Here is a 21,423-nt window from a genome sequence, read left to right as displayed (position 1 = left end):
TATCAAATGTGTTCTTTACCAAAAAAAAAAAAAAGTAATATCAACTGTGTTGTTAGTTTTACTTCTAAACCCTCTATATACAAATAATATACAGTAAACATAGTCAAGGCTCGTCTGGTAGCCACATTGGACTATTTAGATTTGATATCCTTTTGAAAGATTGTAATTCTCTTTGTTTTCTTTTTTTAACAAACGAGATAGTGTTAGTAAGTTAAATTACTAGTTGGTAGGGTGAAAGAGGGGCTTAAGTGGGTATCAAACTCGCACAAAAATGTATAGGCATAATTATTTTTCATCATTGCGATAACATGTCTATCATTGTAGTTTCCTTTAAATTACATTTAACAAAAAGTCAATGGTATATTCAAGAGAGAAAATAAGGGAATTAACTGTTAAGAAAATAAAAGTCAAATATATTAATAAGCCATAATATATTAAAAGTCAAGTATATTCAAGAAAGAAAATGGGGAAATAAACTTGTTTGTTTTTTTGTGTTTTTTTGGTAGAAGGAAATAAACTTGTTTTGGTAAGTCGGTTTATGCTACTAATTGGAGGTTTAAACTTAATCAAATGAAACCCTAATGCATCATTAATTCAATAATTACCACCATCTCATATCAATGTGGTATAATTCAAAGTTCAAACTTCACCGTAGAAATGGGAGATAAAGACATCTTGGTCTTTGGCTGGTTCTGCACCGCTCGGTGTTGTCAATCAAACTCCCAACAAACAAACAAACAAAACCTACCATTCCCCCCGATAAATTTTTAATTGTGATATAAATATAAATGGTACACCACGTATTTTAATAGAAGTAGTGAGAAATTTTACTTTTAAGTTATTAATTTTTTAGCACATATATCTCACAATTTATATAATAACACGTGATCTACCAACCCGTGTACTGGTCACACTGAAAAATCTCTCCGGTCCACCCACCATTCCAAAGAAACCCTAACACTCATGACGTCACTCTGTACGCATTAGTCACACGGAATTACCCACGTGGCAATTCACCATTTACTCTCGAAATCTTGTGAACCACGCAATTGTGGCACCAACCTTTTCCGTCTATAAATACCCGAATGGCTCTCACAAAGTCCAAGTTGCATTCCACAAGCTCCACGCACACGTTGTTTAACACACAGCCCTTTTCGCATCGCAATGTGTCCCTCCGGCCGAACGCTCAGCTCGCAGACGGAGACGACGGCGCTCACCTCCGACTTCCTTCCAGCATTCAACGTCCTGGACGCCGACCGCGACGGAAAGATCAGCAAAGACGACCTCCGAGCCTTCTACGCCGGCTTCTCCAGCTCCGGCGTTGACGAAAACCTCATCGGTTCAATGATGTCGGCGGCCGACTCCGACAACGACGGCTTCGTCCAGTACGACGAGTTCGAGCGCGTTTTGGCGGGCGGCCGCTGGCCGAGAAGCTCGGGAGTGATGGAGGACGTGTTCAAGGTGATGGACAAGGACGGGGACGGCAAGCTGAGCCACGAGGATCTGAAGAGCTACATGAGCAGCGCAGGCTTTGCCGCCAGCGACGAAGAAATCAAGGCCATGATAAAATTGGGCGGTGGCGATGAGAACCAAGGGGTGACTTACGCTGGCTTGCTTAAGATCCTGGCCGTTGATCAAGTCGGCCAAGTCCAAGTTGCCAGGTCTTAATTTTTGGCTTAAATGTAGTGATAATATAATTTACTAAATATTCGATTCGATAATAGATGGAGAATAAAGCTCCAGCAAGTTTTTCCCTGTATTTTCCGGCAAAGTGGTGGGAGAGGGGATTACGGTGTCGTCACAATCTTTGTGATGACAAAGCACAATTGATGGGTGGGTCCATGTTTCGTTTTGGTCTGTTTTGTTTAAATTTGTTTGGAATATTTTTTTTTATACTAAGCAAGTGTATTCAATTGAGAATTTGAGAAATTTTTGTGGATTTATGAATTTATGGATTTTTATGGAGTTTAATTGATTTGTAAAGATTTCATGTAAAATTTTGATTCAATTCCCTCAAAATCTCTTAGGAAGAGATGAGATTTGTGAATATTTAAAATACACTACAAAATCTCTCAAATTTTTTTTTTTAATGCTTTAAAATCAAATTCTAATTAAATATAAACTTCTTTAAAATCTTAATTGAATATGTTTGTACCATACTTGATCAATCCCGAAACTACTGAGCACTGGTCAACGTTATTTTGTCAAGGACCCAGAAGAGTTTCCCTCCAACCAGGAGGCCAATCATAGTGCGACACATGTCGACATTAGAAGCCAATCATAGCGCGACACGTGTCAACATCAGAAGCTAATCACAACACGACACGTGTCAACATCAGAAGCTAATCACAACACGACACGTGTCAATGTTAGAATGAAACTAGAAACTCTCTTCTATAAATAGAGATCATTCTCTCACAATATTTTCTAATGTCATTTGTGCTACATCATTCACTAGTACTCACTAAAGGAGAGCTTGAACCTATGTACTTGTGTAACCCTTCACAATTAATGCGAAATCCTCTACTCCGTGAACGTAGTCAATTTGAGTGAACCACGTACATCTTGTGTTTGCTTCCCTGTCCTTATCCATTTACCTACTTATCCACACTAGTGACTGGAGCAATCTAGCGAATGTCACAAACTTAACACTTTCTGTTATACCAAAATCCTCACTGATTTTGTGCATCAACAGAATACACGTGGATTCTAAGAATCCTGATTAAATACACATTGAATTTCAAATAATCACTTAAATTTCTGACCCTCAAAATCTCAATTGAATACACCCTCCTAATATTCAATGATTTTTCTTTGGATCTAACTTTAAAATACTTGGTGGCGACATATTGGCAATGAACTGCATACCTCAACTTTGTCTAATACTGCACACTGCGATTTGTCATCGCAAACTTTCATCTTTTAAATTAAACGGTCAAAATGATCAATTTTCAAATATCAGTTGTGGATATCAATTTATTAATATATCGTACACATTTGATTTGATTTATGTATCAATTTCGAATAAATTGTGATTGGTTTTGATCAGCTAAGAGATGATTTCTAATAATTTTAGTTGATCTCCTCAAAACAAAGGGCAATCCGGGCCGGATAAAGACAAGAGAGAAAGCAATCCGGGCCAGATAACCACGGCCGATATTTGCACCTACTTTCACAATGCACAACTGTGAGTCTCGCCAGTTTCTATTGGAGGCCAGCTACGAGCAGGAAATGATTTTTGTTGATGTAGGAAAAACGATGTTCCACTTTAATGCTACGTAACATTTGATGGTCTGAATTTACGGAACCACAATAAAAGTAATAAAGCCAATCAATCCAAGCCATCAATTCTACGTAGCAGGGAAAAATTTCTGAAATGATGAATGATTTCTACATGTAGCTTAATTCCGAAAAACCAGTAGCTGTATCACTTCAAGCCCTACTATGTCACCCCCCCCCCCCCCCATCCCTCCCCCAAAACCCCTTCCACTAACATCGAAAAGAATACCAATTGCGCACAACGAATAGTCTTAGCCAATAATAAATGAAGAGTACATACAGATCTTGCTAGGGAGAAAATCGCTCCCCTAACTTGCACATTGATAGTTTCTTTTGAAAGAAAGGCACCGCAACATCAATAGTTTCCAAACAAATGTTGTAAAGCAGTAAGGCGGAGAGACTGCGGCATCATCTTTGGTTTGAGGATTTCATCATTTTCAACATTCTACGTAGAAGCACTGGATGTTGCTCAGAAACTCACTCCCATGACTTGCATATTCTTTTTAGCTTCTGAAGAAACCGGTCGAGCAATGAGGTGCTAGATGGTGCTCAGTATAAATCAATCTTCCCTTCCTCTACGAATTTCTTCACTGCTTTATAACGTACAAAGTATAACACATTAGGCTCCATTTCAAACGGTTCATCCAATGGTCTCTGGCTCGCACTGTCACAAGGGGAATTCAAACCCGTAAGCAAACAAAACAAGAAACAACAGTTTCTTCTATGAGAGTAAAAATGTTTATGAATATATGAGTTGCCTGCTATCTGATTCTCCATCTGCATTGTCCTCGAGCTGGATATGTCCAAGATAGTACTTGGTTTTGCAAACAACAAAAGTATCCAAATGTGGTCTCGGCACTGAAAAGTCGAACATAGAACATTGTTAGGGTTCAGAAGTCCAATCTACAAACTGCCTACCAGATGATCAATAAAAAAAATCTGTTTAGTAGAAAATAGTATGCAGTTAAAGCAATCTATTCGGTTAAAGCAAGATATCAAGAACGGTAATAACAGAGGAAATACCAAGTCTACGAGGGAAAGCTAAGAATTTGTCAAACAAAATAATGCATTTGTTTCTGATAAAAACTTCATTATTAAACACACAAAAGGTCTGCAAATAAAGAAAAAACAGTAGGAAAAAAAAATCCTTGGTTCAATACACCAGCTTGTCATTGGATATCTCACCGCGTGCTAATGTTTTAAATTTTTTCTAAGCAACAATACTGACCATTTATCACATCAAAATTTATAATAGTATAGAGCAAGTTATGTGGATCTGCCGAACAATATCAGAAAATGCAAGCATCTTAGGTAAATTGTCGAAAAGGCCACCACATAACTAGATATATTTGAATGAAAACTTTAAGCATTAACCATAGCACTGAGCACAGCATTTGGAACTGATCTTGGGTAAATGAGCTGTTACCATAATAGATACACATGCACATATAGGGTGGAGAGAGAACAGAGATGCATCACGAAAATCCAAAAGGATAATGTGAATGTTTACCCATGTCAGTCTCCTTTTCACTTGATTGACGGAATACAGACTGATAAGTAGAAGGCAACTGCAACAGAACGCTCTTTTCAAGATGCGTCTGCAAATCAGCACAGCATCTGCAACGAATAACCATGTCAACTCCAAATCAGAGTAAGCCTTAAGCATGTGCGTCCATTAATAGAACATAAAGTAATGAGATAGTTGGAACCCTCACCTTTCAACAAACACCTTCTCCTTCTCAGAGAGACGGCTTTCGGCATTATCCCGGATGTGAAACATGTATTTCTCAATCTGCAAAACGAAGTTACTTGAGAAACAAATCACAAAGCAGAACCAACGCGGACTTGAAAAACCTGTCCTACTTAACATCATGAAACATAGTGAATGCTCATCTCTCTAATAACGAAAAAACAAGCAAAGAAGCATACAGTTGATTTCAAATGCAATGAAAAAACAAAACCAAAACACACACTAAGAACAAGGAGAAACGATTGCTACCTTCTGCAAACGAATTCGGAAATAAGATCGCAACAAGAACTGCGTCCTGTCCAAATCCATCTGGTAGAGTGACACAGTAAGCGGATCAATACCACTATCAGTGAACTCCTCCACAGTTTCTTCCTGTCATATATATCCAATTGGGGTTAGCAATAACACAAAAACACAAATTACTAGCACAAATTTCACCAAATTAACACGGTAAACTAACAGTAAGATTATTTCTTCACTCTCTTACCGAATAATTAAAGTTAAAATAAAAAAAAAGGAACAAAATCAACATTGTATTCAATTGAGAATTTGATAGACTTTAATGGATTTTTATGGAGTTTAATTGATTTGTAGAGATTCCATATAAAATTTTGATTCAATTCCTTCGAAATCTCATGCGGAGATGTGAGATTTGTGGATGCTTAAAATACACTACGAAATCTCTCCAATTCCCTCTAATTCCTCGACTTTCTCAAATTCTTTAAAATCAATTTCTAATTGAATACACTTAGAATGTTATAAATTTCTTTAAAATCTTAATTGAATGGTCCCAAATTTCTAAGGATTTTAATAAACTATCTTAAAATTCTAATTGAATACCCCTTCAATTTCAGAAAATCACTTAAAATCCTAATTGAATACCCCTAGATTCATTAAAAGAATTAAAATCCCTCAAAAATTTCAACTGAATACTCTCCCTAAGTTAACAGTTCTCCTATATCCACTACGGGCTCATAACTCAACTGGTTGAGCGTTTATCTGAATCCGAGGTCCTATTCGATTCCCAAATATCGTATGTATCGACAAGAAATAAACATTTCTCCCGTATTCATTTAATTTCCAATACAAATATTTTTGTAGCTCAAATTCAACCAACTCAAGCATGACAGTAAAAAACAGAAATTAGGGTTTTGTTTGTTTTGGATTTAGGGAAATTTACCATCAATTGGATCTGCTCTACGATTCTCCGAACCAAAGCACTCTCGAACTGAAGAATCTCCGGAGCGGACTTCTCCTGCCGCCACGCCCTCTTCAGAAGCTCCACGTCCGTCTCGTAATCCTCCGTTGATCCCGAATCCAAGCCCGAGTCCAAACCCGAATCCATTCGATCCGATTCCCAAATTTTCCAGGATTCCTACTCTCTTCGCTAATTCTCTCTTCTTCTTATGAGTCTGGAGGGAAACAAAAACTAATTGAGAGGGAAATGTGAATCGAAACTGGCGCCAAAAAGCTAATTTTGTTTCTTTTTGGAAAGTAAAAGTAATTCAGAAAATAAAAGGGAAGGAAAGAAAGAAAGATAAGGTGTTGATAGAGGAGACTGATCACGAGTTTGTGCGTGAATCTAACACCGTTGGATTATCTATCAAACAGATGGACGGCTAAAAGGGGTTCGATTCACGCACAAACTGGAGATGTGTCCCGTCTGATACGATCTGATGGAGAATATGGGAGAATGGATATGAAGAAAAAGGGGTTGGGAAATGTTTGCCATTTATAGAAGGGGGGATTGGGAGAAGGAGATCGACCGACACCCACCTCGCGATTTGAACCAAACACTTGTGTGTTTACGTGTACCCCAAAATACTAACGTGGAAACCCACTTGAAATTTAGACTCTCCTTTTTTGCTAAAAAATAAATTTTATTAAGGTAAAGAGAATTTCCAGGAGCACCTGGAACTCATACAATCAAATAAAAGTGTTTAGTGAGCCTCACTAGGAAGCACCTTATCCTAAATACAAATATTTTCAACATTAAGACCAAGGGAAGTAATGGCATCTGCGAGGAAATTAGCTTTTCTAAAACTTGTTGCCACTGAATATAATTAAAAGAGTTCGCCAGCTATGTTATGTCCTTAATAATAGTTCTGAATTGAACCTCCAAGAGATCTTGCAACGGTCAAGAATCCCATCATTTACCATCTTGGGATCACATTCAATCATCACATCTTTGATATTTCTCAACTGATCTTCATCTTCATTATAACATAAAGGTCAATTAGGCGAGATATTTAGATTGAATCCACTCAATCTTTTTGTAGTTTGTAGTCTTTCACGAATAAGAATCCAACTAAAAGTTTAACTTTATGTGGAATAGAAAGTTTCCACATTTTTGCTACAAACCTCACTTCTGGTGAGCATTTCTACTTTCCTCGATTTGGATCCAAGCTATGGCGGAGTCAGAAACTTCTCTTAGGAGGGACGTTTGAGAAGTATAAAGAAATTAGACCAAACATAGTAATATATTGGAGAAAATTTTAAGGTCTCTTCTTTTGCTTTCTTTTTTTAGCATGGAAAATTTATCAAACAATAGTGATGGGGATTCAAATTTTTATGAATAGTATTGAGATGATTATATCATAAGAACTCAAAAAAATAAGGTCACAACTCAAAAAATATTACTATGAGATTTTAATTTCAGCATAATTAATAGGATTTTGCTCTAAATTATATAGAACTTGTCATATATGAACAAACTAAAAAAAGAATTAATTTTTATTTGGTGAAAAATAGAAGGCTAATTATAAGGTTTAGTTTAAAAACAAAACAAAGGTTGTTGACACCAAGGCACTACAAGCTCTAGATTGCAAAACCTAGTGGACAACAAATATAGATTCGTAAAATTTCAGGATGGGCCTGGGCTTAAGATTCCAGTTGATATTTAATCTCTGATCTTCTGGGGCAAGATGGAAAAGTGGGAAATGAAAAATCCAATTATAGGTCCAAAACTTACCGTTTTGACCATTTCTTAAAACTCACCTCATCCCCTTAAAAGAGTACATTCCTAGCAGAGAGGATTCTCTTTCATGCCAAAGAATGATTTTGCCGAAATTTAGTGGCAAGCAAGTACAGTATTACGGTAAGCTCATTGTAAGGTTTAGCCTACTTCCTCACATTTTTAGTGTAGATATCATCGTTTGTTCTAAACAATATATATTTTTTTGTATAATTGAAAGAAAAGAAAAATCATGAGCATTGAAGTGATTTTGCAGAAAAAAATTTGTTTTTTTTCTTTCCTTCTCACATGTTATCAAAGCATGTCTCTAATTTAAGAATAAAAATAACCGACGTTTCACTCTTGCTCTTTCTTTCTCTCTCACATTTCTCTCTTACTTTTCTTTATTTCATATTATAATGTTTTTTGGAATTGTTACTGGCACTCTAAACTTTCTATAGTTAGAAAGAAAAATACATTTGTGAGTTAGAAAGAAAAATACACATGTGAAGATTGTAGAATAAAACTTTATAACAGTTTTTTTTAATTATATTTAGGGCCCCCATCTAGCATGTTCTAAGCTTTTTCAACTTTGTCAAGCACGATGAAAGTGCGTAGTTGGCCACTACGGAAGTGGACTCCACGAATAAATTGGTAACAAAACGATTTACAAGTTTCCAGACATGTTTTTGGTTCTTTGTTATTGTTTCTATACGTTTTATCCCCATAATAATAATAATAAAAGGTCTAAGTGAATTATGAGTCTATGTAGTAATAGAATAGTCGGAAAATAGCCTATACGATGAAAATAAAATAAGGATTTAAGCTCATGTGATGAAGTCTAATATGATTTAGGTTTAAAATTGAAATTTCCGTCAATTCTTCATTAATTATTAACACGTGAGTTACACATATAAGGGTTAAATAAAACTCTCCGTTAATTGTTTGTGAGTTTATATGTGAGACTAACTTTAGCTAAATTTATCTTTTTAACCTTAAATGTGAGTCTTATGTATTAACAATTAATAGAAAGTTACGAAACTTTTAATTTTAAACTTAAATTATAACAGATTTCATCACATAAATTTAAATTCTAATTTTTTTTACGACATAGACTATCTTCTAACTATTCTATCACCACGAAAACTATTAATTCAATTAAGCCATAAAATAAGCTTTGTGAACTTGTAAAATAAGAGAGGCGAGGGCCTCCCTCCAAAAGCCGTTGTGATTTGTATATGAAAATCGTGCGAATTTAATAAGCGGCAGTCTGCAATGCGTAGTTAAGCATTCACAAAAGTTTCAGCCTTCAGGATTCACGTGTTATGGATCAGTCTTGTCTATAAGGAAAAAGACAAGATAGCTTAGAGCCTTACAAACGTATGCACCGCTGTACGTATGTGATACTTTTTTAGTCGGCTAATGTTATTCATACCATAGTTTTATACTATCTTAGGTGGTATCTGATGTGGACAGCTACATTATTTGAAAAATTACAAAACCCAAGGAAATGAATAAGAAAGACTCCTCGTATATCACAATCATCATTTAATTAACTAATTTTTCTTAATTATTAGCTTATTAAATAATAAACTAAATTTAAAAATCTGATTAATTCAAATGATGTGGCTATCCACATTAGATGTCACCTAAGATGTTATAAAAATGTGGTATAAAAATAAAGTATGAATATCATTACTCTTTTTAGTCTTAAGTGGCTAGTTTATGATTTTCCAATGATCTAGATTTGAACACTTTCTAAGCTTCTACCCATGGAATTAAATATCGATATTATCGGCGAAATATCGCCGATAATATCGTTTTTTTCCAACAGCGATATTTTCAGAGTATTCCAATTGATTATCGTGATAATATCGCGATATTATCAATAATATCGATAATATCGCTCTCTCTATCTCCGTCGTCGGAATCGGAACGGCAGCCGAGCTCCGTCGTCGCAGCTGCCAAGATCTGCGCCTCTCACATGTGGTGATGGTGCTCGCCGGAGTGTGCGCCACGGTGGAGGTCACGGTGTCGTCCGCCATTCTCGCAGAGGTGGGAGAGAGAAGACTGATGATGTGTGGTCACGGCAAGATGGTGTTGCTCGAGTCACGGCAAGATGGTGCTGCTCGAGTCACGGTGGAGGTCACGGCAAGATGGTGCTGCTTGAGTCACGGCAAGATGGTGCTGCTCGAGTCACGGCAAGATGGTGCTGCTCGAGTCACGGTGTCGTCCTCGAGCTGCTTGAGTCGAGCAGATGGTGCTGCTGCTGTGTGTGTGTGTGGTCACGGCAAGAGAGGGAGAAAGGTAAGAGGATTTTGAGAGAGTGAGAGAGAGAGACAGTGCAGAGAAGAGAGAGAGAGAGGGTCGAAGTGAGTGAGAGAAGGAAATGGCTTGGTCCCTGGTGTAGAAGTGGGATGTGTGTGTGTGTGTGTGTGTGTTATTGAAGTGTGTGTCTGTGCGTGTGTGTGTGTAGAAGTGGGATGTGTGTGTGTGTGTGTTATTGAAGTGTGTATCGTGGGGTGTGTGTGTGTGTTATCCGAGAGAAGAAAAAAAAAATCCAAACCTGCTTTCAAAATATCCAGCCCATGTGTCAGTCCGTGTGTGTTATCCGAGAGAAAAAAAAAATACAATGTATAAAGTGTAAAATATTGTACTAATTCATTATATATAAATGATTATGGTGTGTTTAAATTTCTTTCATTAATTACTACATATTTTCTACACTCACAATGTTTGACAGCTCGCTATATAATCAACTTGATAATGTTAAATCCATCATGCAATGCATTTCCTTCCAATTTTTTGTGATAAACTAATAGATAATTGACTTAATAGACATCCTGCAAAGTTTCAATAAAAATTTCCAAGTTTTTCTTACAATTTCCGTGGTTTCCATGTAATTTTTATCGATATCGATATTATCCCGATATTTCCATCGATATTTCCGTGTTTTCGGACTACCGATATTTCCGATATTACCGATATTTTCTTCCTTGCTTCTACCACACATTCATGGTTACAATCTTTTTCATATTTTTTTTTATCATTTTCCTCAACTTTTAAAAGTTAGTCTACAGGAGCTTTTGGTTTAAATACCAAATTTAAAATAATTTAACTTGAAATATTATATTTCTAGTTTAGGTATAAAGTCAAATAATTTGCTAGTTAAAGCGACAATAATGCTCAACCTTAACATCATTAAGGTGCATAAGCATGATTATTTTACATAACTAGATTATAAGATTATTTCCGATTGATTGATTAGGAAAGTAAATTTACAAACTAAATCTTATGGAATATATTGCCGTTTATTCTTCATAGGCTTTTGGTTGGTTTTTTTTTCTTTTCATGATCCCATTGTTGTTCCTAACTCCGCCACTGACTTCAGTGCTGCACGCGGTTCATTTTCTAATGATGATGACAAACTAGATACGATGGTGTTGATGCAAAATTTGATTCAACTTTTATTAGGAAGGGAAAATTTAGCAATGTCGCCAAACTTACAATCTTCTTTTGATTTGCGCTTTGACTTTTAATTAGATTTGAGCCTTGTAATTAAATTACTCTACACTACAGAGAGTGAAAAGGTTTGAACTCAGAACACTTCGAACCAAGAGAAAGACACCCAAGCCCCAAGAAAAATCGAACCGAGGCATCTTTTAAAACATCCTTAACTGAATGGACGTAATAACCCTCAACTTAACTGAAAGTGGGCCTTTAGTTTTTCTGAGCCCATCTTTAGTTTAATTGGGCCATTTTGTGATGGACCTTTTCTTGTGTCTCTTATTTTGTCTGCATCTTAGGCCCATATATACCATCATCTTCCAAACGTGCTCATTAAAAGGAAAGGAAAATCAAAACTCGTTTTTCTCCCGCCAAGCAAACGAACTAGAGAAAATGAGAGAGAACCGAACACCGCTCAAGGACCAATCCCGACCTGCGAAGCTCGCGACTCCCGTTCCCAAGAAGAAGGTACGATTTCGAAACCCTAATAGTTTCCTCACCTCAACATTCGATTTCGATCGACATTTCTGATTCGCCGAGTTTCTCTCGCAGATTCCGAAGAAGAGCTTGAACACCGTCTTTTCTGCAGTTTCGGAAGACGAACCGGTGGATAATTTCAAGGTTTCAGTGGATTCGACTCCGATTTCTGAGAATTCCAAGATTTCAGTGGATTACACTCCGATTTCTGTGATTTCTGATGTGGATTTCAACGAGGTAAGCTTCAATTTCAGTCCGATTTTTTTTTTTTTTGATTTATCGGTTTTATTTCTCTTGATTTGTTATACGTTTTAGCTCAGGTCGATTGGATTTGAATCGATCTTAATGTGCCTGTTTGGTTACTGAGAAAATGTCCGAATGAAATGAAATATCTGAATATTTCTGTTGGTTTGAAATTGAATGTGTAATTGTGATTGTGAGGATTTTAATTGCATATTTTATCGTTCAGAGTCTGATGCTGGTGCCGGATCCAGCTCTGTTGATGCCATCAGAGACATTGCTTCCATCCAATGTCTCACTGTCTCCGGAGGCCAGTGTTAATATGGACGGGCTGGGCAATGTCTCTCTGAGTAGTGGTAAATCAAGCGAATTTGATGGCTCAAACTTTGGTTCTATGGAGGCCGACATTGTAACGAGATTTCTCAGGCAAGCGCAGACTCAGGTCTTGAATTCCGAGGTGGATACTAAATGTAAGAAGATTCTGGATGCGCTGGTTGACTTTGTCTTAGAGGAGCTCCATACTTCACCTGCAGAGAGGGACCGGGTTACTGAACTTCTGTCGACAAAAGTTTACATAACAATGGCGTGTTTCGTGCTCTGGATCATTGCATTGTCTGTCTGGGCGTTCAGCTCTGGACACCGAAGCACCTTTCATGGACCTCTGCCAACTTGAGCAGTAAGACCTCTTGTCTTGGGGCTTAGTGGTTTAGCTTTTATTCTTCCAATTTGAGCTGATTTAATACTCTTGTTCTTGGCATTGTGCTCATGGTTGTGGACATGCACAGTTCACAATGGATAGTTCTATCAATGTCTGAAATATTAGTTTTGTGTACACATATATATGCTCATGGCTTTAGTATGGATAGTTGTCCACTCCTATCCAATTCTAGTCACCAAACGAGCCCCAAATGTGATATTCTAGTATCCCCAATCCAATCTTAGTAATTTTTTTTTCCCGTGACTATTAGTCTTTCAGCGTGCCAAACTTCATTAGTTTGTGACTTGTCATTGGAGATCTACTCATTTTTACAAGGACATTCTTGAGCCCTTCTGTTGTACAATTCTTGTTTCTTTTCTTTTGGCCCACAGAAATAAGTTAACATGTCCAAATTTGAGTACTGGGTTGAGCCCAGATTTGGCCCATATGTACACATGGTCCACATTTGTGCAATCTTATCAATGCATTGAAGAGGGCTTTGATGCCCTAATGTTAAGTTGTTTAGGTTAATGCAAGTAAAAGAACTCCTGATATGATCTTCTGGTTTTCCTTGTCTGGAAAATCATTCTGAAAACTAGTTTGGGTACCGTACTTTTCATGACACATAACTAGGTTTGACACCGTACTTTTGACGACACATAACTAATTGATTTAAATTTAACCAAGTGAGTATGATCAAGGATTTTAGTTAAATGGTTCTGTGACTTCTGTCCGTCGTCTAGAAGTTATGGGTGCCCCAACTATGACATTCCAATATACTAAACATTTGAATCATCTTCTGTAATTATTGGTAATGCCAAAACGGGTTGCTTGAGCCCCCCTGTTTATCCACCAACTAGTTTGCTTAATTTGTCATTCTGTTAGGATTGGGGTTTCATGGTGCTCATCATTTTGTCTGCTTAATTTGCTGTTTATCGTTTTGTTTGCTCTCTACCTGTATCGACATATTTGGAAAAAAAGAGAGGTGGAGTATGTGTTGATTGCTGATTTACTATAGCTGAATCTTAGTAATATGTTAGATAAAAAAATATATATATATATCCACTTGGTGAATCTGGTAGAACACATTCTTGAATGGTTGAAATCATCATTCATTAGCCAAGCTAGGTCTGTGATGACATAAGCAATGCGATCATACCATCTTAAAAAATCTGTTAAAACTAAACTATGATAGTAAGTTGAATTTCAATTGGAACAAGGGGAAGAAAAACCAGTCAAACCTTAGGGTCAAAGATTTGTTCTAATTTACAGCACTAAACAATCTTAGAGAATAGAATAATGGAGGGGAGGTGAATTTTTAGACGACAGCTATAAGTTGGTTTTTCAAAGCTTGTCATCCTTCTAGTTATTAATTATTTCCTTCTAGTTAAATCTTTTGTCTTTAATCCTCATAAATTGACGGCAGAGGCCTAATTGCTTTTATTTTAATGTAACAAGGATTCCGGAGAACAGATGAAGAACGGGATAAACTTCTACTGTGAGAGCAACTTGCTGGAGGGGACCAATCAAATCGCACCGACGAAAGGTCCGCAGGTAAATGTCTTGTTTTTAAATCTTGAAAATAATTTTTAGTTTAGTGACGGTGAAAGAAGGAGAGAGCTAGCTCTACTTAAAATCAAAGATTCTGATTTGGGTATAATTCCCAAAGGAAGGAGAGTTTGTTGTTGTTTAAAGTAGTGATTAGCATAATTAGAGGGAAAAACACTAGTTGCCATGGATGAAGATTCTGTGTTGAAATCATTGGTTTGGTTATGTTCAATCTTCCCATAAACAAATTTATCTTAGTGCCAAAAACCTAGTTTAATCACATAGTAGGGCATATATAGGTGTCAAATTAACATATCACAAGTTTTCTTTTGTTTCCTTAGAATTTAGTTACATAATACTTATTGGAGAATAACTTACATGTAACGGGCTTCTACTTTTGTCTATCTGTATCTCTTATCATGTGATTAGTGACATTCTAGGAGATGCATAAATAGTGGGAATAAATTCTTTAACCACATCTACTTCTCTCTTTGCATCCCACATCACGTGATAAGCCACATCTCGAGAGATGCAAAAAGAGAAGTTTTTGCCGACTAGGTTCATACAGTATTTACTATAGAGATTAGAGATCTAAAAAGATAGATAGATAGATAGATATTTAGTGATAAGCTAGTGAGATATTTATAATCATACTTCACACCAAACCACCACAACCATTGGTCAGGATTCATTTCCGGAACCCTTGATTTGAACCCATATTATTCACCATCGCCTTCCAACCTTCAACATTCATATGTACCCATCTTTAATTTTTTGGGTTTTGTCTTTTTCCATCCCCTCCCACTTTTTTGTGCCTCAATTGTTTGATTGTGTCTGTCACAGGGGAGACAATCCCTCTGGTGCATCATAATGCCACCTTGTGGTTGGTTTTTTTAATCTTTCAAAAGCATGTTTTAAGGTTTCTTAGTATACAATGCCCCTCAAAGGGTTGGGAGATAACACATGCCCACCATGATTTATGATGAGAATTAGGATTAGGTTCATGATTAACAAAACTTTAAGACATAAGCCAAACTAATCCCAAAACCATAAGTGATATGCGCTTCTGGACCTTCGTTTATCCCATTGTCAAGTTGTTAGCACTATCTGTCGTTAAAAAAAAATTGTTTATTTTTGGTTTTGGACCAAATAATTGTTGCTAGATTTGGCATTGGAATTATGTCTACGGTGGTGTTCCTCCGACTTGTGCCCGATGAAATGTTCCTTGGATAAGAATCATAGGGGTAAATTAGGAAAATTCATTGTTTTTTTATTTTCAACATTTTTGCTATATTTTAATTTTAGAGTTTAAGATTTAATAGGATGAAATCAAAGTAGAGTCGAGAGAAATAGGATTGTCCAGTTGTGTTTTGGTGCTTGTATTGTGTCATTCATGAAATATGTTATGCATGCGTTAGAAGTTAACACAAGTTATGGTAAGGGAGGAAAATAAAATGGATTTAGATATTTGGAGTAAATGGTTGTTCAATTAGCTATTTTATTACCCTTATGTGACAACTTAGCTAGTTCCCATAGTTATGCTTAAATTTCACATTGCACTATGAAATTTACAACGCTTCTTTGGCCAAATGTTTTGTGTCTCAATTTGTCATTCAACATCAATTCCGTCAACAATTCCGTCAAAATCGAAGACGCAACTCTCTAATTTTTTATTTTTTTTCACTTGGGTGCCATGTTAGTGATTTTGACGGAGTTTTTAAGGGAATTGATGGTAAGAGGTAAACTGAGATATCAAACATCGATCAGGAAAGCAATGCTATTATAATTTTCGGTGAGCAATGTGTAATTTGACCAGCTCTACAACAGTTCTATGGGTTATGGAAGCCAACAAAAAACAAAAGAGGGTTTTCTCTTACTTTAAGAATATAAAACGATAATTATGTCGCAAATTGCGATTATGGTATGAAAAATATCTTGTTTTCTTAACAAAATAAAAACATTAATAAAAGGAAGAAGCCCTGTCGGAAGGAAATGCGGAGGTGGAGTTGGAGCATAACTGCCCACACCTCAGAGGAGGAAAACTCCAAAACCATTAACAAATACAAAAGAAAATGCCAAAAGGGGGATTTTCTTAAAAATGAGATATTTAATTAACTTTCTGATACTTTGTGTTTTTTCGTAATACTTTATAATATTAATACAAAAATTAATAGTAAACTATAAAATGCAAATAATTCATAAATAATTTCGTTTTAGACTCCCTTAGCATTTCTCGGTACAAATACAAAGGCCTGGGAGGGATACCAAAAGTGCCAGAGAAAGCAACCCACATTGCACATGGATTTCCCCTTTGTTTATCATTTCTTTTCTGGATCACCACCATTCAGAAAATCATTGCAGGGAATGAAAACAAAACATTTTATGTGGGACCCCCCCGACCTGGTCAATTAGTGGAAGCCAACACCACCACCACCCAGCCAATAAAATTGTTACATTTATATGCCCCCTTAATCTTAATCTTCAATCTTCAATCCTTAATCTATACTTTCATCATGTGTATCATTAATTTTTTGGATGGCGTTTGTTGGGTTAAGTTTCCTCTTCAATCAAATTCTAAATTATTTTATTTGGTGGCCTTCCTTTTCATTGGCAAGTGTTACTTGTCACTAAATCAAACTTTGTTTTTTCTCTTAATTCTTTTTTGAATTTTTGGTATTACTTCTCACTTTTTCTTGAATTTAAATGTTCCTTGGGTTTTGGATTTTGTGTGTTGGCTTAGTTTAGCTACTAATTAGGAAGATAATTAATTAATTAAATTATTCAAGTTAGCATAGTTGTGTGACTTGTATTCTTCTAGTTTAGATGTTAAATTTAGGTAAAGGGCTTGATCACAAAAGGGACAATGGCAAAACTTTGTTTGTCAAAGGGAGGTCATTTAGGTATGCCATACAACTTTCAGTAAATTTTAGGGCATGTTTATAGCCTAATAGGTTTAAAGGAACAAAATTGGACCTAAGCAAAGAAGGGGCAAGGTTGATAGCAATGCATAACAAGATCAAATTTGTTGGTTTATGATAAACTTACTGCACTCAACTTAAAACTAATTGATACTAATTTTTTACAGTTTTTGAGTTCTTTTGTTTCCATCTTAGTTAGCTTGTCATTTATGATTGATTTGGAACTAAAAGTGTGGTTTAATCAAACTTAGCAGCATAAAACCACATGTAGACAAATTAAGATAAAGATACGCACTTTTATGTATAAGAGAAATTTCGTTGCGTTTGAATACAAAATTCAAACATTTGTCATGTCTTTTATTATTAACTTAAACTATTTATCTAGTCATATTTCTTTTCACATGTAGAGAAGTAAAATTAAATAATTACACAATCCTATTTCACCATTAGTCTATTACCCATATGGTATTGAGGAAACAGTTCGTTAAAAAAAATTCAGAAGAATACTTTAGTTAGTTAGACTTTATATAATGCAAGAAAATGAATTTTGAAGGGAAAGGTTATTAGAACGCTTTATCGTATTTCGCAAGTGATCGATTATTCTGATAAATAAGATTATTCTGTTTAATTAACTGCTTACCGAGTTTAAACCGGCGCCCCTCCTTAATGGTAGATTAGAGTATATATCGGTAGTAAAAATGGTATTCGGAAAAAGAAAAAGGAAGAATAAATCTAAGAAACGACACTTCCCAACAATAACTAGTCAGTGCGTTTAAAGAAATGACGCGTGCTATCTTTTGATTCCTTTATAAGCCTCCTCTCACCGTTCCTCCTCTTCTTAATAGTCCCCACCCTCTTTCTGTCTCTCCCTACTCTCTCCATCCCTCTCCCCCCCCCCCCCCCCCCAACTCCCCACCCCCAACCACCTCCGTTCCGTTCTCCTCTCTCTCTCTCTCTCTCTCTCTCTCATTCCTCTATTGGATTAACAGAAAACCGAAATCCTCTGTCAAATACCATTCCAATTCCAATTCCAATTCCTCCGTTTGATTCCGAATCCTCAACCCCCCATTTAAGGGGAGAATCAAAATCCATGGCGTCGACTCTGATTTCGAATCCCGTAGCCACCTCCGAACGAGCCCGGGATCCTTCTAGAAGGAAAAAGAAGAAGAAAATCCAATCCAAACAAGACCACCTCCACCACCAAGAACCCGCCAACAGCCACACCAAGTGGAAGTCCGAGGCACAGCAGCACCTCTACTCCTCCAAGCTCCTCCACGCCCTCAACCAAGTCTCCATTAACCCCGCACCCGACTCCTCCGCCCCCGCCGCCAACTCCTCCGCTTCCACTTGTACTCCGCCACGCGGCCGAGCCGTTCGCGAGACCGCCGACAGAGTACTCGCCGTCGCAGCTAAGGGTAAGACCCGCTGGAGCCGCGCCATTCTCACCAGCCGCCTTAAAATCAAGTTCCGCCAGCATAAACGGCAGAGATCCGCCGCTGCGTCGGGGACCCGGTCGACCCGGCCCAGGAAGACCAAGTTCAGTGTTCAGCGGCTGAAAGGGAAGGGCTTGCCGGCCGTGCAGAAGAAAGTACGGGTTCTGGGCCGTTTGGTTCCCGGTTGCCGGAAACAGCCGTTGCCGGTGATTCTAGAAGAAGCGACTGATTACATCGCGGCTCTGGAGATGCAGGTCCGAGCCATGAGCCGGCTCACTCAGCTGCTCTCCGGTTCAACTTCCGGCTCCACTTGATTGAACGGGGTTGGGATGTTGCCATGGGTTCCTCGATCAATGCTTTTTTTTTTTCTTTCCTCCTTTTTTTTTCTTTTTTGGCTCTCAGTGCAAGTAATTGTCATTTATCCTGTTAAATACATGATGTCTAGCTCTTCTCGTTTTAATTTTCCAGTAATTCTATTTCCACCCACACCACTATGGAAAAAATGGAAGAAATCTTCAATTGAATAACCAAATTATTATTATTTTTATAGGTATTATTATTATTGGATAATTTAGGTAAGTGTGTTCGTTTGGAGATACTTTTAAAGAAAATATTTTTGGGTTTTAAAAACATTTGAAGTGCATTTTGAAAGAAGCACTTAAGCTTCTTTCAGTATTCACTTGATTTTTTTTATTAAAGATTGATTTCAAAAATATTTTCACCAAAACTATTTTTTGTCGTTTTAAAAAATATTTTCAAATGAGCTCTAAAGTTTTGTGAAAATGATAATCTTAATCTTCAAATTGTACAAAATAACTTGCGCCTAATTCTGAACTAGAAAATAGAGCAAATATTGTGTTACTATCTTTTTATTGAAGGTATGGAGTATGACTAATTTTCTCTTAGTTCAGCGGTATGTATAAGAATTTGAGAATTCAATTCAAATTTAATTGGCAATTTGTGGAGAGAATCTTTTAAGCAATCTTAGTAAATACTATTTAGACGCACAAAAATGCATCCTCATATAGAAAATTTTTATATACATTGATAATGCCACTAGTATTATAAAGTATGTGAGCTATGATGTCTCGTTTGTGTCTTAAATACCATTATTCTCTCACAATGTAGCAACATGTGGATGGTTTGGGTGACGCGCGCATGTTATATCGTTGTGTTTGTCACATTTATCATCTATTTTTATATCATGTTATAATGTAATCATCATCTACTCGTTGTCAATTGGTTTTAGCTGAAAGCTGCAACAACATTTAGGTAGCAAGGATAGAACTCTATGGAGCTATTGGGTTAGTTTTGACATGACTGATCACTTGCAAGTTTGGGGACACACACATTGTAACCACTTAGAAATGACAAGACCTATTTGAATGTTGTGGAGAAGAAGGAAAGAGGGAAGGGGCAATTTAAACATGTTAGGAAAATGAATAATGGAATGGAATATCGTACGGGATTTTGGTCATACACATATCTCAGTGGGCAAAATGCTTGCTATAGTAGGACCGTAGGGGGTAGATAAGTAAAAAGAATGGGGGTAGAAAGAAAGAAAGAAAAGCTGCCGAAAGTGTCAATACAAATAATATGAGAGAAGAAGAATTGAAGAATGACGGAATTTTTATGGTGTTTCAGAGTATTAAATATTCTGATTTTGTTAAACTAAAATCTAACAGTTTATTAGCATGCGATAATCCGGAGCAACATAAAATTACTGGGAAGGAGGTGATGGGTTCAATTACAACATATATGCATGTGCGTTTGTCGTCCCCACCGGACAAGAGCACACTAGTCCCGATTTGGGGGCGATTGCTGGTTCTATCTGTGCCCCCTTCTGTGCTCACCTGCCCCTCTTCACAGGGGTAACGTATTTTGGTTAATACGTTTTTGGACAAAAACTCTCATTTTATTACGGGTTATGATTCTCTCCGCTCTAAATCACTTTGTCTTTCAATTCTCTTATATTTTTACGATCACAGTTAAATAACGTCAACATTTGATGTTGATTTCTTTATACAAAGAGAAAAGAGAAGTGAGAGATGAAGAGATCGGATGGAAGAGAATCATACTTCTTTCATCACTCACTTTGCTAGCTAGTAGTGTCACCCTCAATCCTTCTCCACGTGTCCCTCCAGAGAGAGAGAGAGAGAGAGAGAGATGAAGGGTTCTTCAACACACACACGGGTGTTTGTGTTTCATCGCTATCAGTGGGATTGGATTAGGGTTTTTGATGATTGAATTGGATTGATTGGGCAGGATAACTAGCTCCCTTGTAATAATATAGTTCAAAAAGGACCACATGCACCACAACAGTTGCTCATACTGTCAATGTATGCATACGACTCACAGACGCAGGGGTTTGAAAACGAAAACGAAGCGTGAGAGAGAGAGAGAGAGAGAGAAGAGAAGAGAGCAGAGGAGAGAAGGGAGCAGAGGAGAGAGAGCACATGGTGGCATTGATTTCATTTGGCATACAAACACCAGACTACACATGCAAGCCATGTGCATTATTTAATCCCCCTTCTCCTTATTAGTCCTTTTGAAGACAGTTGTTGACATGTCTTGGCTTTTGAACGTTGATAATACATCGGTAACCTTGTAAGTCAAAGCAA

General features: G+C 36.9%; 4 protein-coding genes and 1 non-coding gene across 5 annotated transcripts; 3 read left to right on the top strand and 2 right to left on the bottom strand.

Annotated features, from left to right (window-relative positions):
- Window positions 1-1,096: 1,096 nt before the first annotated feature.
- On the top strand, window positions 1,097-1,971 carry LOC103452671 (calcium-binding protein CP1). The gene has a single exon (XM_008392207.4). The coding sequence runs from the start codon at window positions 1,165-1,167 to the stop codon at window positions 1,666-1,668; it is 504 nt and encodes a 167-aa protein (XP_008390429.2). The 5' UTR covers window positions 1,097-1,164; the 3' UTR covers window positions 1,669-1,971.
- A 1,540-nt stretch (window positions 1,972-3,511) lies between these two features.
- On the bottom strand, window positions 3,512-6,746 carry LOC139190406 (DNA replication complex GINS protein SLD5). The gene is made up of 6 exons (XM_070810670.1): window positions 6,210-6,746; window positions 5,279-5,401; window positions 4,995-5,071; window positions 4,790-4,896; window positions 4,038-4,137; window positions 3,512-3,943 (listed from the first exon to the last, which is right to left on the bottom strand). Exons 1-6 carry the CDS (start codon window positions 6,372-6,374, stop codon window positions 3,829-3,831), a joined length of 687 nt encoding a protein of 228 aa, XP_070666771.1. The 5' UTR covers window positions 6,375-6,746; the 3' UTR covers window positions 3,512-3,828.
- MIR403A (microRNA MIR403a) lies at window positions 6,580-6,694 on the bottom strand. Its single transcript, NR_120967.1, has one exon. It is a non-coding gene; the product is annotated as a microRNA MIR403a (primary transcript).
- Window positions 6,747-11,841: 5,095 nt separating the features above from the next.
- Window positions 11,842-14,699, top strand: LOC103452705 (uncharacterized). Its single transcript, XM_008392237.4, has 4 exons — window positions 11,842-11,957; window positions 12,042-12,203; window positions 12,436-12,882; window positions 14,362-14,699. Exons 1-3 carry the CDS (start codon window positions 11,883-11,885, stop codon window positions 12,877-12,879), a joined length of 681 nt encoding a protein of 226 aa, XP_008390459.2. The 5' UTR covers window positions 11,842-11,882; the 3' UTR covers window positions 12,880-12,882; window positions 14,362-14,699.
- A 3,491-nt stretch (window positions 14,700-18,190) lies between these two features.
- Window positions 18,191-19,262, top strand: LOC103452670 (transcription factor bHLH147-like). The gene has a single exon (XM_008392206.4). The coding sequence runs from the start codon at window positions 18,460-18,462 to the stop codon at window positions 19,114-19,116; it is 657 nt and encodes a 218-aa protein (XP_008390428.1). The 5' UTR covers window positions 18,191-18,459; the 3' UTR covers window positions 19,117-19,262.
- Window positions 19,263-21,423: the final 2,161 nt, after the last annotated feature.

The sequence above is a fragment of the Malus domestica genome, chromosome 13 (genome assembly GCF_042453785.1).
Source record: "Malus domestica chromosome 13, GDT2T_hap1".
Classification (NCBI taxonomy): domain Eukaryota; kingdom Viridiplantae; phylum Streptophyta; class Magnoliopsida; order Rosales; family Rosaceae; genus Malus; species Malus domestica.
Note: the sequence above shows the minus strand (reverse complement) of the source record. Positions and strands in the feature narration are given on the sequence as shown.

Bases quoted from the DNA above. Each gene is read 5' to 3' on its own strand.
- LOC103452671 (XM_008392207.4), top strand. From the start codon at position 1,165: ATGTGTCCCTCCGGCCGAACGCTCAGCTCGCAGACGGAGACGACGGCG.
- LOC139190406 (XM_070810670.1), bottom strand. From the start codon at position 6,374: ATGGATTCGGGTTTGGACTCGGGCTTGGATTCGGGATCAACGGAGGAT. The intron at 4,138-4,789 runs GTAAACATTCAC...TCGACTTTTCAG, and splicing joins TGAAAAGGAGACTGACATGG to TGCCGAGACCACATTTGGAT. The intron at 3,944-4,037 runs GCAACTCATATA...CCCTTGTGACAG, and splicing joins GATGGAGAATCAGATAGCAG to TGCGAGCCAGAGACCATTGG.
- LOC103452705 (XM_008392237.4), top strand. From the start codon at position 11,883: ATGAGAGAGAACCGAACACCGCTCAAGGACCAATCCCGACCTGCGAAG. The intron at 11,958-12,041 runs GTACGATTTCGA...TTTCTCTCGCAG, and splicing joins CTCCCGTTCCCAAGAAGAAG to ATTCCGAAGAAGAGCTTGAA. The intron at 12,204-12,435 runs GTAAGCTTCAAT...TTTATCGTTCAG, and splicing joins CTGATGTGGATTTCAACGAG to AGTCTGATGCTGGTGCCGGA.
- LOC103452670 (XM_008392206.4), top strand. From the start codon at position 18,460: ATGGCGTCGACTCTGATTTCGAATCCCGTAGCCACCTCCGAACGAGCC.